The 18,792-nt window shown below is 44.3% G+C and overlaps 1 protein-coding gene across 7 annotated transcripts in view; it reads left to right on the forward strand.

Annotated features, from left to right (window-relative positions):
- The first annotated feature begins 261 nt into the window (after positions 1–261).
- The window catches only part of ZNF827 (zinc finger protein 827), a 101,267-nt gene continuing 82,736 nt past the window's right edge, over positions 262–18,792 (forward strand). For 6 of the 7 annotated variants that reach the window (XR_011727782.1, XR_011727783.1, XR_011727784.1 and 3 more), the window contains exon 1: positions 262–546. Coding sequence is in view for 4 of the 7 variants with exons in the window: in XM_071753723.1 (XP_071609824.1) it covers positions 504–546 (43 nt within the window). In the remaining 3 variants the exon portion in view is untranslated. The remainder of the gene's footprint in view (positions 547–18,792) is intronic. The other variant, XM_071753725.1, reaches the window with a different exon arrangement.

An 18,792-nucleotide genomic window follows, 5' to 3' on the forward strand; every position in this document is an offset into this window, starting at 1 on the left:
TGTGTGTGTCCCTGCCTGCCTCTCGCTGCCTGCCGCCCGCGGGCGAGCCGTGAGCGCCGCCGCCGCTGCCCTTTGATCCCGGCGTTAGTGTTAGTTAGGGGCCGGGAGGAGCGCGGGGCGCAGCCCTCGGCACCGCCGCGCCAGCCCTCGCCCCGGCACGGCGACCGGGCACCGCTCGCCCGCCGGGAACGCATCCCCGGCCGCTGAGGGATATACTGCGACCGGGGACAAGCCAGGTGCACGACCGGGTTGGGGGTGGGGGGTGGGGGGGAAGAGGAAAAAGAAAAGAGAGAGGGGGAGAGGAAGCCCTTCGCGGTGGCTCCGGGAAAATCGGCTTCAGCCCCCTTTCCCCCGGCGAAGAGGGAAAACCCGCCCCGGTTAGCAGCTCCCCCGGGGGGCTCGGCTTTGTGCCTGTCTGTGCCCCCCCACACGCACACCCCCCTCCCGGTCTTATTTGATCTCCCGTTAAACCAAGGAGGAGAATGTGAAAAAAGAGGGGGAAAATGCCCAGGAGGAAGCAGGAGCAGCCCAAGCGCCTCTCTTCACGTAAGTGCCCCCTCTTTTTGCCATTTTCTCCTTCCTCTTCTCCCCGTCTCCTTCCCCTCTGCAGCCGCCTCCGTCGTTTCGAGCTTTAGTTTAGGGTTACAGAGGTGAAACTGACAAAGACACAGCCTGGGTTATTCCTCTTTTAGGTCTGAGCTAAGGCAGCCATGTTGGTGATGAACAGCCTTGTGCCCTTTTAATTTTTCCTCTCTCTCTCCTTTCCCCCCTTCTTTCTTCGCGTCTCTCGCCCTTTCCTCCCTCTCCCTCCCCTCGCCCGTGATTGTGCATTTGTGCTGGGAGGGGGGGGCGTAGGGGGGGGGCGGCGGTGTGGGTTTCTCTTTGGGGCCGGAGGGAGGGGGGTGGGGGGGTGTCTGTTTTATTGGGGTGGGGAGGGGGTCTAGCACCGGAGGGGAGAGCGGCGAGAGGGGAAGCGGCGGCTGTCGTCTTGTGCGGAACCAGCCGAGAGGTCCGTCCCCGGCTAAAGGTTGCGGCGGGGCTGGGCGGCCCGGGAGCGGGGGGAGGCTGGCAGCGGCCACGGAGGGGGCCGGAGGCAGCGGCGGGGGCACCCCCATACCGACCCCACGGCCACCCCGTAGGGGGCCCGGGCCGCCGGCGGCGGCGGCAGCAGCGGGGGAGGGGGCGGCGGGGAGGCAGACCGTGGCAGGCGAGGTCCCTGCAGAGCAGGGAGAGGCGGCGGCGGGCTCGGGGCTCCTCCTGGCCGCAGTGAAATGAAGGGTCAGGCGAGACTTGGGCTCCGGCGGCGCTGCCCCAGACGAGAGCAGCAGAGCACAGGGCTAAAGTGCATCCTGATCCTCCGCCTGCGGGCACCCCCTGCGCACGCACACACACACAGACACACACAGACACACATCCCCTGACACAGCTCACCCTGCCCTACTCCTTCTCGCTCCCTCCCCCCTCCCTGCCTATTTCTCCCCTCTTTGCAGAACAGTTAACTTTTCTCCCGTTCGCTCTCCCCCCCTCTTCTTGTATTAAGCGCTCGGCAGCTATCGAGAGGGAGGCGGAGGGGAAGGAACCTAAAAATACCCTGCCCCTGTTTGGCCCCAGGGTTGGTTTAAGGAGAGCTGGGGGTGGATGGAGGGGTCATTCGACTGTCTCCGGCATATCTGATCAGACCGTGCCTCCAGCCCCTCTGCGCCGGGCTCGGGGCAGGGCGAGAGCTGAAGTGCCGGAGCCGGGCTCGGTCACCGGGAGTTCACCGGGGCGGCCTCGGCCCCCAGCCCCTGTCCCTACCCGGGAAGGGGGGGGCCGCTGCGGGCGGAGCTCGGCCCGTCCTCCCCTGCGCTATGCGGGCGAAGAGGTTGGGGCAGCGCTGCCCCCCACCCTTCCAGCACCGGCAGGCGGGCCGGAGGTGTCGGCAAGGGGAGGGGGGTGACCAAGATGGGGGCAAGCGGGCAGCACTTGCAGCCCAGCAAATATTTCGTTCTCCTTTTCCGCTGGATTCCAGTCAAGGGCTTGACTTACGGTGGGGTTCGCTGGGGAGGGGATGTTGGTGGTGATTTTTTTTTTTTTTTTTTTTGATTTTTTTTTTTTCCCCCCCTTCCTCTCGCCCCTTGCCTCCGCACAGCCCTTTTGCGGTCCGTCTGCTCTAGCAGCCGGCCCGGCAGCCCCGGCGCCGGTTCCTCTCGCAGCAGAGGCCGGCCGGGGCGGCTGGCACCGGGGAGGCGGCAGGAGCGCGGCGCCCGCCTCTGCAGCGGGCGGGGGCAGGGGCCAAGCCCGGGCGCGCAGGGCCTTGCGTGGCCCTGGAGAGGGGCGGGGCGGGGGGCGCCGGGCGAGCGCAGCCTTCCCCTTCCCCCCACCCCCTCCCTCCCGGTTCGGGAGAATCCCTGCGGGAACGGGGAGGCGCAAAGGGGGCTGGCGGGGAGGGCGGCCCGGCGGCTGACCTTGCCCTCGCCCCCGCCCCCGCCCCGGTGCGGGCTGCCCTCCGCCTGCCTCTCGGGCTGACATCAAACCTGGGCTCCATTTTGGCTCGCTCGGCCGTGCCGCTCCCCTGCGCGGCGGCGGGGGCTCGGCCCTGCCCCTGCCTGCGCCTCAGCCTCCCCTCGGCCCCGACCTCCTGACCGCCCGCGCCGGGGGAAGTCACGGCTTTTTCTGGGCCAGGGAACAATTGCCTTCCTTGTGCAAACCGAGTTGTGCCCGTGATATTTGTTTTGGTTGCTTCTGTTTTTTTGTTTGTTTGTTGTTTGTGGGTTTTTTTGTTTTTTTATGTGTGGGGGGTGGTGGGTTTTTTTGCTGTTGTGGTTTTTCTGGTTTGTTTTCTTTTGAGGGTTTGTTTTTTGTTTTGTTTTAAACGCACGGCCTAATTTGCAGTTCTTTGGGATTAGATTTTTTTTTTTTTTAGTTAGATCCCTGGGAGTTTTTTTCCTGATGCGTGAAGCACACACGTGCTGTGTCCCACACAAATGCTTCTTTTTAACAGGATTTATTTATTTTCATTTCTTTTACAACTAGATTGCATCGGGTTAAAAACTATTATTTGATAACACTAATAGTTATAACAGTAGATAATGCAGGAAGAATTGCAGAAATATTCTAGCGTACAGTCCTGCATATTAAGAAAATGCCTTGGAATCTATTGGATTCAATGTGCAAATGCTATAAATAATGACATTTATTTATTTATTTTAGCAACGTGTTGTTTTAATGAGTACTCAGTGTAATTCATTTTTACTCTACAGTTTCAGTTGGGTTTAGCAATACATTTCTTAGAGGAACAGGGTGTGTATTTTATTTTGAAGTGGTAATGATGGCTGAAGGATGTAGAGTGCACCATGTGAATCTAGGAAGAAGATGGCTAATACTGAATTCAACCTTATTTCTGCCCCATTGTGGGTGTCATGCTCCAGTTCTCTCGTAAGTGATCCACAGGTTGTTACTGGTGCATGGATGCTCTCCAGTGCACCTGGGTGGTGTAGCATCTTGCTGAACCTCCCTGATATTTTGTATTCTGTTGCAATTATTTGGGAAATAAATGGTAAGATGTTGATACAGGGAATCATTTACTAATGTTACAATGTAACTGAGCAAATGTAACTTGGTCTGGCAAGTCCTGTGGACTCCAGTGTAGCTTAGACAGGAAGCCTTGTCCTCAGGATTGCTAGGCCTTAATTGACTTCGTATAAATTGTTATGTACTCTGAAATGCACCTGAAGAGCCCTGGCACACTGCCTGAAGTGACAGGACCCAGCTGCTGCTGACCTATGAGGAGAGGCTGAGGGAGCTGGGGGTGTTCAGCCTGGAGAAGAGGAGGCTCAGGGGAGACCTCATCACTCTCTACAACTCCCTGAAAGGAGGTTGGAGCCAGGGGGGGGTTGGGCTCTTTTCCCAGGCAACTCTCAGCAAGACAAGAGGGCACAAGAGGTCTCAAGTTGTGCCAGGGGAGGTTTAGGTTGGACATTAGAAAGAATTTCTTTATGGAGAGGGTGATCAGACATTGGAATGGGCTGCCCAGGGAAGGGGTGGATTCTCCATCCCTGGAGATATTTCAAAAGAGCCTGGATGTGGCACTCAGTGCCATGGGCTGGGAACTGCAGCGGGAGTGGATCAAGGGTTGGACTTGATGATCTCTGAGGTCCCTTCCAACCCAGCCAATTCTTTGATTCTATGACCAGGACCCTGATTTCATCCTCCTGTCCATTGACATCACTGGACAGCCCTCATGTAAATGTAGAGATAATTTCACAAAGAGGGCACTGCCCACAGGGGAGCTGTGGTGCAGAAGTTCTCAGTAGGAGGTCTGCTAGAGATGTATCTGGCTGTAGCAACAATTTAACTTTGTTTAGAAGGAGATCCTAAATATGGACACTTCAGTTGTTGAAATAAAAAAGGGGTTGGTATTAGATGGAGCAATATTGAGTTTTGCTGGCATCTGCTTAAAAGGGCAAAGTAAAGGTTGAGCTTCCAGTCTTTGGAGTTGTTTACAACATAATTGAGTTTGGAAGGGTCATCTGGTTTTAACACCCTGCTCAAAGCAGGACGAACCTCAGGGTTCAGTCAGGTGGATTTGAGACTCTGATATTAACATCTATTTTAAGTAGAGTTTCTGTGTGTAAGGGAGTTGGATTTTGGGAACTGTTCAGTCACAGGTGCCAGCAGAATGGCTTCACTCACACTGTGTGAAATACCAGAAGGAGTGCATCCTTTTTAATTTAAGATACAGGTGAATGAGGAAAGGACTTGATGCGTTCCTGGACAGACAATGGCACATTCATACCCAAACTACAGCAGCATGGATTCAGTTTACAATGACTAAGTCAGGTCCATAAATTAAGAACTTTCCCAGTGTACATATCTTATGATTACTTTTGGATGCAACTACCTCAGACAAGTCAACACATTTTCACTGGAATGTTTAAAGGAATTTTGCTCATTCCTTAGTATGTGTGTATTAGGGTTTTGGGCTTTTTCCCCTTAAGCTATTTCAACGTTTAGATATTTTTCCTCAGCTATTCAATTAGCATCAAAATCTTGTAAAAATTTATGTATAAAAACAGTTTTTCTTTGCTTTGTTGCCTTTCCATTCTACCTCATTAATAGTTTCTTTTTAGGGAATTTCTGTAAGTTTCTTTTTCTTCTAAACTGCACAAATGTGACTTGGAGGAGTTCAGCCTGAAAAGTAAAAGTTTTGGGAAGGTTTGAGGCACTCAAGTAAATGTTTAAGATCTAGACCACTACATTGCCTTAAGTGTAGCAATCAATAAAATTGGGTTTGATTATGTCTCAGGGGCTTGTAAGCAAAGCACTTTGTGATGAATGCCACAATACCATTTGTACAATATTACGTTTGTTGCAGAGCATCATACAGATTATCAGGCAGAATTAGATGCTACTCTGAGAAGTTTGAACTACTGCTGGTACTTTTTTGAAGAATGTGTTTAATGTAGAACCAACTGCAAGGGTATTTTCTGCTAAATTTGTTTTGTTAAAGGAGAAGATGCAGAACTGATACAATATTAGTTTCAATATAAGAAACTAGATACATGATAAGGGGGCATAACTCTCCTTGCTTTCATGATCAGGTGTGGTGTTAGATGTTGGAGATATTGTGCTAAAGTGTTCAGCTGTTTCTGTAAAATAATAAAAAAAAAACAAGCATCTTAAACTCTGTGAAGCTTTTTATTAATTTTTTTTTCTGAGTTACATCAGAATGTAATTTACTGTCAAACAAGTAAATTAACAGTGATTTAGAGCTTCCTTCTCTTTTATGTCTGCATCTTGCTTCATTTGATACTTTCTGATAACAAGAGAGGATGTGTTGCATGGGTTTTTCAGAAGACTTCCCAATGTCAGTGAAGCCTGTGCTACCATTCAGCATTTGAGAGTTTCCTCCACAACAGGTGACTTTTGCAAACAACAGGAATCTTTCTCTTTAATAGAGTTTACTACCTGACTAGCAGACATTGCATGTTCAAGGGGAAGCTTTTAACATATTTTCTATTTCCTATTTTTAACCTTTTTCCACTGCAGGGCTCATGATATACCTCACTGTCCACAGGAGGATCCACATAGGGAAAATTATTATTCTTAGTATGATTAGGTTACTAATTTCATTACTGTCATCCTGGCTGTCCTGATGGTAACTGTAATGCACCTCTCAAATGTACAGCTGCCTTCCCAGGGATGGAGTAGCATTTGCATTACTGCACCTGAAAACAGTCCTCATTTTATCCTCTTGTGGTAGTGAAGTTACCACAGACTTTTCAGAAATACCTTTCCCCTTCATGGGGATTCCTTCTGACATGGAAGGTCTCTGTGTCTTTGAATGTGTATGGGGGTTTTTTGGGTGTTTTTTTGGTTGGTTGGTTTTTTTTTTTTTTTTTTGTGTGTGGTTTTTTTTTTTTTTTAATTGGTTGTTGTTTTGTTTGTTTGTTGTTTTTTTCACTATACAAACTAAGTCACTTGTGAAAAATCTTTCAATGACCAATGTCTAAAGCCTTTCACTGCTGGACTGTGTCTTAGTGTCTCCTGATAGTACAAAATGTAAATAAATCTCACTGGGCTATAAATCAGACTATGAAAAAAATCAGCATTTTGCTCATTAAGTTATTTGAGTTTTTAGGAACTTAAAAATTAGATTTTAGAGGGGCTAGAGGTGCAAAAGCTCACAGAAAAAAAACACAGACTTTTTAACTGGCCAAGCAGAAAAACCTGCAGGTAGAGCAGTGGAATGGGAAATATAAGAGCATGCAGACAGAATGGAGTTTTATTTCTGAGTTTTGAAACGTCAAAAAAGAGAGTGACTGAATCTTTGTAAGGGTGATTGTTGTCGTTTTCATATGTGAGAAGGCAGGAGTAGGAGGAATAAAGTCTAGAAAAAATAAACAAAAAAGAGCCAGGAGGAGCTGCTTGTTCAAAGTGAAGTATTAGCAATTTCCTATAATTTAATCACACCAGATCCCAGAGCAAGATAATGAGAGCATGACCTACAAAAGAGGCCTTTTTGGAAGTTAAAACAATTTCTAACATGAAGCTTCACAAGACATGTGATTTGTCATGAACCATCATATAGGGGACTATTTTCCTTTCACATAGCAAAGAAATCACAATATAAATATAATATCAGATGGTTAGGAACAACTTGTATGGCTTATGCCTGGAATCCTTTCACTTCTACAGCTGTTAAACTACTCCAGAGTTGTGCTTGCAGAGTGTGTCTTCTAAAATAATATTTTGTCCTGGTCTGTAGTATACTGGGGGTTTTTGGCCTTATTTACCACTCATGGCATGTGATTTGTATCATTTAAGTTTATGTAATACCAAGTGTCCAGAATGTATGGAGGGTAAAGTATGTGTGTTTTACAAAAATAAAAACGTGAAAAAAATCTGGGCTATAAAGTAGCCAGCAGTATGTAATAGAATCCAGTTTTCAAGGAGGTTGGGGGAGTTCTCTTCCTTTCTCTTTCTGCCCCAAAGTAAAACTTTGTATCCCACTTAAAAAAAAAAAAAAAAAAAAAAAAAAAAAAATTCTATACAGTGTGATAAATGGTGTGGGGTTATATGGAGCATGAATTGCATTGAGGTGAAGGGAAAAAAAATTTAAAAAGACATAAAAGAACTCAAAAAAGTGGCTAATATTCCCTTTCCCAAGTATTTTTGATAGTGCACATAGTTTAAAATATAATTAAATAATGAAACGCAGACTTGAGTCATACTTTAGTAGAAAGGATGCATGTTGCAGGGTGCTGCCAGCAGTGGTTCTGCATATATATATATATATATATATATATGCATTGTGGCTGCTTCAGTGAAGGATTTAGCAACATGTATCCATAAATTCCCAAGACAACTTGTCTTTTAGATTTTCTTTTTTACAGGCTAACTTAGTGTCACACTTACAGAAGTGTTCTGCTTCCTCAGACAATTTATCTTTTCCTCCTGTACCTTCAGGAGCATTTACAGGCTGGGATCCTTTTTGGTCTAAACTCCAAATATACTGAATGCTCATTCTGGACCTGTCAGTTTAGTGGTTAGCTCTGTTCTTTAAAGTTTCTCCTGCCTTTTAAGGGATTTCCTGCTTGTGGTGTAATTACACTGAGGTGTAGAATCCCAAGTTAAGCCTAACATTAAGACAAGCGTGTTTTGCCAGTTAAGTATTCACACAGTCCATGTTTGATTCATTTGAAATCACAAAGGAGTTATTAGGAATTTTTTTGAGAAATGTGCAGTAAGGAAGAGAAACTGGGCTGCATAAACAGTCCTTTCTCTCCTTTTTGGTACTTAGGCAGTGGAAATGGGAGCTGGGAAGGAATGAATTGCTAGTCCTGATGGTACTGAAGACCAAGAGAAGGGGTTTTATGCAAGACTGATGATTTAGTTGCCATTTAGAATAAATTGCATTAAAAATGAAAGGGTTACCAAGTGGCAGACATCTTGTAATGAATGGTTTAATCAGCAGTTTCAGAAAGCAAAATTAGATTCCAGAGATCTGCACTGTTTTCCTTCTTTTATTTGGGATGCTCTCGCACAAGGGTAGAAACAGAGTTTCTAAAGCAACTCAAAGCAAGGTGCTGTTATCATCCCTTTGAATTCTGCATGGTCCTGTCTCTGGGGATTCCCTTCCTCAAGAAGAGTTCACAGCTCTGCTGGCCCTCATCTGGGGTTTCCTGCTTGGATGTAGTTTTCCTTTCTTGCAGAGCTTACTATGCAGGTACAAAGGATTCTTCTCTGTATGGTCTTAAGTTTTACCTGAAAGCTTCTGTAAGGGAGAAGATCTGGCAGAAGCTTACTTTAAAATTACAACTTCCTATTTTAAGTGGCTGTTTTGGACATGCCCTGGATGTTGGTGTAAGTTAGAATTTGTAAGAGGCTGTATCCAGACAAAAAAGAGAATTCTGGTTAATTCTTAAAAATAAATTTCAAGTAGCTTTAGAAAAATGCATTAAAAGAATTGATGGCTTTAACAGGAGTGTATTTAGCTTAATGAATCATTCCCTTGTGTGATTTCATTAATGAACACAAATTCTTTGCAAGCTACTTGTAGACTTCACTTTGACCTGTCTAGTAGTACAAACCTTTCTAAAAAAATATTCTCAAAAAGTAAAATAAGAACAGATCTTCCACAGCTAGATGCAGTGTAAAGTGGGTGAGGAGCAGAGAGGGTGGCAGGCAAATGGATTTAGATAGCAGCTGGTGGTGTAGCTGTGTTTGCTTTGTGGAAGCACAGCCAGAGCCTCTCCCCTCATAGACCACGGTGCCAAATCTAGGCCTGGCAACTGGTGACTGAGGAGACCCGTGCCCTTATCTGTGTTTGGAGCAGGAATTCCCTTTATCTCCCTCTGTATTTCTAGCACTTTGAGCCCGTGAAGAGCCCTTTTCAGGCACCAGTGTAAGCATAACAGCCTAGAGCTGCTCTAATTGCTGCTGCCCCCCAGGCTCTCACCCTGCCCCTTGTTCTGGAAAGGAAGGGCTGACATAATCCTTTTGTCAATTCTGCCTTGCCAAAGGGAGTTCTTTGCACAGCAAATAGCTCTGAAGAGGGCTCTTCTGCCCACCTTGAGGTACTTTTACATTGCCCAAAAGGTCTAAATAGACTTCACCATAATTGTTTATATTGTCTTCCTGCACAGTGCTGTGCCACATTGAGATAACAAAGCAAGCTCTAAATAAGCTACCTGGTGTATGGGAGGCAGTTATCACAGCAGTCTGCCCAGGTTAATTCAGCTATAATACTTGTGGGTATACTCAGGCTGGCTCAGATATCACTTCATGGCACTGTGTTGTTTAGTACAGACACAGTCTCATGAGAATCCGAGTTGTTGTCTTGGAAGGCATTTACTAACCTGCATGAGAAGTGTTGGGAAAGCCCACAGATTTTTCAGCCAAGAAATGCACTTTGAAAAAATAAAGTCGAGTCCCACTGCCACGGGCACACCTGATTGCTTGCTCAGCAGAAAAGTTAGCAATGGAATGGACATGAAAATAAAACTCTCCCTTTACTTCTAGCTATTGCTCTGTGCCTGAGTTTTAGGTGGATTTGGGGGCAGAAGGTAGAAACAGGTTGCTGCCATTTATGCTGGATCTGTGCCCTAAGTAGCCATGGCATTAGTTTCTTTTACTAGGAGACTGGCACAGAATCTTTGTCTTTAAAAAATCTTTATCTTTAAAATAAAATCTTTTTTTTTTCCTTTAAAATAAGCTAAGGTTTCAAGAATATTCACTTTTTATTCAGTGCTTGCACATTACTTATGCAACCTCTGACTTTTCTTAAGGTGGAAAACTGAGGCAATGCCTTAAATTGAGTGGGGAGTGCCTGTTCTGCATGGAAAGGGCTGCTCTGTGTGTTCACCTACCACTACCAGTAGCTTCCTAATCCTCTCTTATTTGGCTTTGCTTGTTAACCCCAAGCAATCCTCTCAGGGACAGAGAAAGCAGCTGTCTTTGGTAGCAAACACAGCAGGACAAAACAAACACTTCTTGAAGCTTCCCTTAGATATGTTACCATAATATCATCCTTGTGGGAGGAATTAGAAACACAGAGAATATAATTTGCTATGTTTTAATCTGACTTTGGGAGAGAGGAAAAAATACGTTCTAGGGAACCAGGTTCTTTGACACTTATAGAAGAAATAATTTCAGTATCTGAAAACTAAATCTTTTGTTTCTGAACAATCTGGAAAGCTGAAGGGCAGAAAGCACCTCAGGTGAGCAGTTAACTAAATTTACCAAAAATAAAGCAGGAGAAGCTGTATTTAGCAAAATTAAACAGCAACCAGTGAAAGCCAATGGAGATATTTGTTACAGCAGGTGCACTGGTCTATGTCACCTGCTGTGGTTTGTTACAGACAATGCTATTGGCATACACAGGGTTTGTGAGCTCTTCCCTTCACTTTGTGACCCCTTGATAGAGGTTGTAAACACAACAGGGATAATTAAAGGCACTGGAGCAGCTTGACTGAGGCTCCCCCTGTTTTGTTTATTGCAGTCTACATTTTAAGGTGGCATAGGGATTTCTAGTTGTTTTTGTTGTTTCTTTTACTTTATTGATCACTGGAACCATAAATGTGTTCTACAGCAACCACTCCATATATTTTAAAAGTCTTCTTCTGAGGGTCAGTGTTTTGAGTGGTTAATGTGGGGTTTTTTTCTTTCCGTGTTTTGAGAAAAGGGAAAGAAAGCTCACAGTATTTGCTGTTGTTACCTTTTCAACTTCAATATTTAGAATAATTTAAGATTACTTCTCACTTAACATTACTTATAAACTAGGACTTAGTGTTTATTGTCACCAATGGGCCAGCTTCACTGTCCTTCTCTGATCTCCCTTGTGCTGCCAGTGAGCTACTGGAGTTGCCTTGGCCTTCCCAGATGGGGATTCTCATTGCATGGGGATGTTCCTAGGAGAGGAACAGTACTGTTGATTCATACATCTTCATATCACTGAAACTTAGAAGAGACTGTGAATCAGAGATGGGAAGGGGGCAGAAAAGAAGCCACAGCTGGGACACACTTGGGTCTCCTTATTGCTGGGTACCAGCATTTCCATCTCCTGCTGATAAACCAGATTCCAGGCTGAGCCTAGGCTGGAAGGCACCAGGGTAAATTGGTGCCTGTGCAATGCCCTTGCTGTGTTTGCTTTGCCAAATCTGTGTCCTGCAGGAGAGAACCTGGGCCTGTGCACAGACTGAACAGAAGCATCTGGATTATTGAATATGTAGCAGTAGCAATTCTCCTGAATCAAGTGGAATTAATTGTTTTTGCCAGAATGCCACTGGAGCTGTTGGGAAGTGGTGATGTCTTACTCATGCTCAGAGAAGGAAATAATGAGCTGACCAAAAAAGTCAAAGTAAGTATAGGTCAGGATGTACAACAATACCTCACATCAGCAAGGCAGGCAAATGCAACCATGGCTTTGACAGTTTTTCAAACTCCCAATATGTTCTTTATATGAAGAGCAGCTAGACAGCCTCCTGCAGCAAGAGACAGGGAGATGGAGAGAGAGGCTGAGTTCTTCCTTCTTTCCTTAGAAGCTAACTGGGTTATCTCTGTGCTCAGGAGGTGAAAATCTCCCTTAGGCATGCCAAAATTTTTCTCCTGATGTTTTACTGATGCTGCAAATTGTAGCTGTGTACCTTGGAAGAATTTTTGTGTCCAAGAGTACAGACGACAATGACAAAATTGTTGGGGCTCTCTGGGGTTTTAGGGAATGTTTATGGGCTCAGCAGGAGAGTTTAAAGGCATGGAATCTCCATATTTTTTGAATTGTTGTTTGTTTTTTGTTTTTTTTTTCTTGTGACTCAACAGGAAAATCTAAGAGATTCTTCACACCTATTGCAAGACCTTCATGTACAGCTTTTTTGTTTGGGTTTTTTTTGTTGTTGTTGTTGTTGTTTGGTTTGATTTTTGATTTTTTGTTTTGTTTTATCTTTAATCCATGTGTAGTGCTACTACAGTGGCATGGACTAATTCTCCAAAAGCCTTGTGATATAATCACTGCTTTTATCATTGATAATTCTTCTCCTTTTTCACCCTTTGCTAGTCAATATTTATGGTAATTTTTAGACCAGCTGGAGAAGATTGGCCAGGAAAGGGAGGAAAGTAGAGATGTATCCATTTTTCACTTTGGTAATAACACTACTTTATCAGTGTCACTCCCTGACGACTACTGGCAGTTTCAGAAGTTAATAAAATGAGAAGTTATTTGGAACTGGTTCAAGAGAAGACACAGCATGCCTTTAATCCATTGGAGAGAAGAGGAAAAGTGAAGGTTACCATTTATATTATCCCTGACGTTGGTGGCCTGACTGGGGAAATTAGAGCCAGTCCAGTAGTCCTGGAGAAAGCAGATCAGAAATACCATGTTCTTCTGCAGGGCTTCTCATCACTCTTTCAGCTGAGTGTCTTCTGGACTTCTATTTTCTGTGGTGGTGTTTAGATACCAGAAAGTGCTCTCAAGGATTACCTTGTGCATGACAAGGAAATGCTCTTTTCCTTTGTTGCTTTTTCCTATACAAAAACATAGGACTACAAGCCAGGGAGTCAGCCTGCTGTTCTAGCTGTGTGTTACCCAACAAAAAAGATATTTTCATCCTGAAGGGAGCCTGAATCCTAATTATATGTCCTGTTGGAAAGATGCACTCAGCAGTTTCTCAGGGAAACCAAGGTGGCAATGTCTGAGGTAGAGTGGTTGACCCCCAGAGGAACAGATGTAAGTGGGGAAAATTATGGAAAATATGCTCCTTGAAACGACTAAGTATGTTCTGGATGGTGCTGTATGTTTTTACAGTGCTGCTGAAACCTTCTAAAGAACTTCCCTCAAGTATTGAAGCCATGCTGGCTCAAGCTAGTCTGTACAAACTGTGGTGGGACTTCTCTACTTCTCAATTCCAAAATTTGATTATACTCTTCAAAGGATAAAGGAAACCAGATCTGTTGCACAGTTTTTTGTATTTAATAATGTCTGTGTGTAGAGCTAAAAAGATGCTATATAATCACTATGCTCTCTTCTACTACCTCAAAGAGGTTGGAGTGAGGAGGGAAACAGCCTCTTCTCCTTGGTGGTGTGTGACAGGGCCAGAGGAAATGGATGCAAACTATGCCAGGGGATGTTTAGGTTGGATATTAAGAAACATTTTTTCTCTGAAAGGGTTGTCAGACATTGGAATAGTCTGCCCAGAGCAGTGGTGGAGTCACCAACCCTGGAGGTATTTAAGTGGCACGTGGGCCTGGTCCTTAGGGACATGGCTCAGAGGTGAACTTCCAGTGTTGGTCAGGGTTGGACTGAATGATCTTGAAGGTGTCTTCCAACCAAAGACATTCTGGGATTCGTCATCCTTTTGGATTCAGCTTCTGTGTCATTAGTCAGGTGTCTTCTGTTCTGCTTTCCTGAAACTCTCTGGCTATTACCAGTGAGGGAAGAAATGTGGAAAGGGAAATTTTACCTGCGATCATGTGTATCTACCCTGCTGTAAATTTAGTACTCTGCTTTGAGCCCAAATTAACTTGCTGGCAAGGACGATTGCTTTATGTGGCTTTCCCATCCTGGCCTGGAACCTGTGAGGGTTGGACTGTTCTTTAGATTCCCACCAGGGGTGCTAAAGCATCTCTCTCTTGAAGATGAAGTAAGTAACTGCAGTGCTTGTCTCTGCCTTCCTTTGTATGTTAACGATTCCTTCCCATTTTACAGAGACAGGGGGAGGTGTGGCCTGGGGAGGAAGGTGGTGTAGATTTCACAGGAGGAGCTGAGGGGATACTGGAAGCTTCATGCCCTGCATACGTGCTCAGCCAGGCAGAGGACATGGACAGAAGGACACCAGGGGGTCTTGCTGTGGTGCTCAGTTGGGCTGAGGGGACACTGAGGGTCCTGCACAGAGCAGGAGTGGATGTGGAGTCAGCAGCCACAAATAATGAGAGCAAAGGAGCTTTATTTTCTGGAGCTATCCTTTTGGTGTTTAGACACTTCTCCTTGAATAAGTGTGTTGTAATCTTGTTTATAGTAATTAAGGGTTTGCTCTCATTTTAAATAGTTGTTTTTGGCAACGCACATATTGTCTTCTCATAGGTACTGGTAATGTGAGGATGAAAACATTTACACAAGAATAAAAGTCTAGGAACCAGGTGATTGACCGGTTTATCAACCTTAGCAGAGAGTTTTTTCCCAAGCCATCATGGTAGTTATGGTAAATTTACTCTGGATTGCTTAAGGGTGTGATCCTATACAGTGTGTACAACACATGAGGGCAGCTCCTTGCAATGAAAGGGTAAAGGAGCAAGTGATCAGCCAGTGTGGCTTTGGTGCTTTGATATCAGCCTTTTGGCCAATGGTTTGTCCCCTAGGAAAGTTTGAAATTACCCTTGCCACAGCACAGCTCAGAGCATAGGTGTTTTATGACCTTTTCCTGGGGCTTTTAGGTTAATTTTAGCCTTTCAGGTAACGTGAGAACTTTTTGTCTACTTATAGCTATCGCTTATCACAGTTGTGATCAGGGAGTTATTTATTTTCATTGCAAATTGTTTGTATGCAACCAAGTGGCATGTCTGAACACTTCCCTCACTTCACTCAGCCCCTTTCTCCAGCTGAACTGACACTTGCAACTTCTCATCTCCTTCCTTTCCAGCTGTAAGGGTGACTAAAATCATGTTGCTGTGGTAACCCTGTCAGTTGTAAATGACCGACCCAACTCAAATGAGTTGCACATGATTCTATTGAGGATAAATCAAGAGAAATCACAACATTTTATAGCATAAACAGATCACTTTATTGTTGGCTGCTGTAAATTGGGAGGAACACGTGAGGATTCTTGTGCCTACTTTTTCCTGCTGGGGTTGTGGCTGTGCTTGCAGCACATTTCAGACAATGAAGATGCATTTTGTCGCAGTACAGAGTTGAGACAGCTATCAGTGCAGCCAGTTCTGGGGAGGTGACAGGTCAGATGCAGGCCTTAATTAAGATGAAATGTTACTGATAGAAAGCACTGGGTAAGAGCAAGGAGTTTATAAATGTAGCTTAAAACCAGAGAACACAGGTATGCAAAACAGAATGGACCAGCAAAATTTTGTTACTGAGTTAAATAAAGATTAGAAAGCAAAACTTTCCTGCCTTTTTTGGCACCTGAATCATACAAAATATTATATGAGAAAATGTACTGCTTATACCTAATGACTCACTTCAGTTTTACTACAGAGACTTCTTTTCTTGGGAAGTGCCCACTGCACAAACGTGACACTTTTCAGAGTGCTTCTTCCAGTTTTCTTCTGCTGTTTCTCAAAGCCTTGTGGAAACCACTGGCAACGAAAAAGAATATAATCACTTTAAAATACCTTGAGCCATCCAGTCATAGATTCTCTAAACCATGCCTTCTGCTAAGTCTTTGTCTTGGAGACCAATCATCACAGCACCAAAAATCATTGTAAGGAATGCAAAAAGAAGTTCTACTGGTCCTGCCTGAGCTGTTCAAGGCAGAGATTTACCTCTCTGAAAATGAATATTTTTCCTTTACGTCTGAGCATTTTATTCTAGGCCTTAGGTCAAGTTTTTATCAGTTTCACACTTACTCACATGTGCCCACCTCCATTCTTGAAGTCCATTCTGTTCTAAGGAGTGAAATGTATAAAGAACTGAGGTTGTTATTATGTTTTTTTAATTTTAGATATCTTAATAACATAGTATGGTCTTTCCATTTTCTCAATCAGAATTGTCCAAGTGAGTGGATCTTTGATTCCATAAGACCTAAACAGAGCTGCATGATGATAGATCCAGAGCGATGTGTTACTTCACTGCTTGAGCTCAGAGTGATTGTTTTGTCTGACCATGGTTTTCCTTCCTTCTCTCTCTTTTCTACTTTTGTAAGCCAGGGATAAATGCAGCCTGAGGTCTCATCAGAAAAAAATAAATAAATCTGTGTTTTGATGTCTTCTACATCAAATATATCATAGAAAACCATGACCTAGAAACACACTACTACAAAGCAAGTAGCCAGTTGGAAATGGGTAACTGAGCCTCTGGTTTGCAGATAGACTATGGTTAAGATAAGGCAGTTTTATGTTTCTGCTTAGAATTTCCTAATAGAAACACTAGTTCTGTGTTCTGTAAGCAACTTTAAAAAGATTTCATTAATGACTTGCCAAAGTCATTGACTTTTTTTTTCATTCATTGACTTAATTGTCATTCAAAGATGGCTTTAAAATATTATGGATAACTATATTGACTTTTTAGCATTCATGTGGTTATCTTCCATGATAATCTGATCTAGTGGGGAAACTCATTTCCCTCATTTAGAGATCTTCTCGTTGTAGCTGGATTTTCCAAAATGTTCACTGGAGTTGTTTGGGGTTTCATTTCTACATTGTTAGACATACTGCTCTCTCTACCTACTTTTTAGGATTCCTGATTACTGGGCCTCACTGCTAAGATACTATTTCCTAGTCTTCTCCCAGAAAGATGCTGCCAATTGGTTCTAGGGAAAAATTTATAATTAGCATCAAAAGAGTCTACAGTGGCCAACCCATCTGCAGGTGTCCCAGATAAGGCTTCTAGAGCAGCCTGCAAGATGTTGGCTGCTGTAGCTGTTCTGACTGCACGGGCCAGCTCTTTCCTGAGAGGTGTAGTGCACTGCTGAGGTTTGGGATGGGAGGGAGAATCCTCTGGTGTTTTCTATGGACAAGATATGATATGCTCTGCACCCCAAAAGACCTCAGGAGGGAGGTGGCTCAGATTGTTGACTCCTTTTCCTGCTTCCTCACACTTGCCTCCTTCACATGAGTTTTGTTCTGATTTCACAGAGTAACAGCTTTTCTGCCAGGTGAGTTGACATTGGCTTGCCAAGCAGTTAAGCAAACAGAGCAAATGTAAGGGAGGGCACAGGACCACCACTAATGTCAGTCTTGAGCTTTTGTCACCTTAACAGTGTCTTCTAACTCTAATATCTGTTCATTCGGTGCTTAATATCTTTGGGTCCCAGTGGAAGCAGCTCTCCTCAAACACTGATCCCACAGCTACTAACCATAACCTCTTGCCTAGAACCCAAACAGCCAATCTTTCTTGGTGGCAAGATGTTGAACATCCACTGTTGTAGGAGTTATCTTTGGAAGACCTTTTTTGGGGGGAGATCAGGCTTGTTGTCACTATAAGGTCCTCACTATAAGGTTGGTCAACAGCCTCAAGGAACTTCATCAAACAGTGATTGCTCATCTCTGAAGAAACCATGTATTTCTGTCCTCTTCTGTGGATGCTTAGCTAGTAAAAGAAAGATCTTTTTGGCAGGTAATGAAACCCCACTTGACACATTTATTCTGGGGCTTGTAGCTGAAAGTAAAAGATCACTGTCTCTGTTTCTCATCTACAACAAAATTGTTCTCAGTTTTTCTCCTTTGAGGGAAAGCAAATAAAGACAATTTTATGTTGTTTGTGACAAGTTTTTTCAGTAATCCATCCTGCTTCTCTCCTTCCTCAGAAGGGCCCATCACACCTGGATTCTGCCTTCGAGAGGAAACTGAGGTACTGTACATGCATTTTGACCTTCTGGGGTTGTCTAGCAGTTGGCAAACCTGAAGGCATGGTACTTCTGCACCTTCACAGTTGTTTGTGTGTAGGGGCAAAGCATCTTGAAGGGTTTCAGTGAGTGCAAGGTAACTGCAACCTGATCTTGCTCATCTTGGAGACGTTTTTTATAACAGCAATACTAGAGAAACTGCTGGGTGAATATTCTGAGGTTTTCTTAAAAGTGGGTTTTTTCAAAGTGAGTGATAAAAGCAGAGGAGTTATATGCCTTGTCTTTAAAATCTGTACCTTTCTTTCCCCTCCCTCCAGCTAGGAAAATCATTATTTTAGAAGATGAGAAGCTGAAATACAGAGTCCCACCTAGGGCTTCTTTTCCTGTCTAATTGTATGAGTCTTTTCACCTAACTTAAGCACAGGGGAGGACAGACAGCAGAGCTGTGGCTTTTTGGCAGTTCCTTCTTGCAGCTGTGCTGCTCTCCCTGGGTCAGCTTGCAGTAGAGAATTTTGGTTCAAGCACCAGCAACACTGCTAAACCACTTTGTGATGAGGTCAAGAGTTGAATAATCATCCCGTTGATAAGTGTGTGAGCCAGAAATTCCATTCAAAAAGGACAGTGACTCCCTGTGCTGCTTACCTATTATAGGTCACAGAAATCATGAAGGGAAAATGGGGGACCCAGGGCACTGTGGCACATGACTGTTTATGTAACTCTGACTTTCAGGTTTTATTTGCTGCTGTTGATGTCATAGAAGGTGTTAAGGCAGACTTTTTGTGTCTTTATTAAAATCATGATTTTC

Source organism: Heliangelus exortis, chromosome 10, assembly GCF_036169615.1.
Source record: "Heliangelus exortis chromosome 10, bHelExo1.hap1, whole genome shotgun sequence".
Taxonomy (NCBI): Eukaryota; Metazoa; Chordata; class Aves; order Apodiformes; family Trochilidae; genus Heliangelus; species Heliangelus exortis.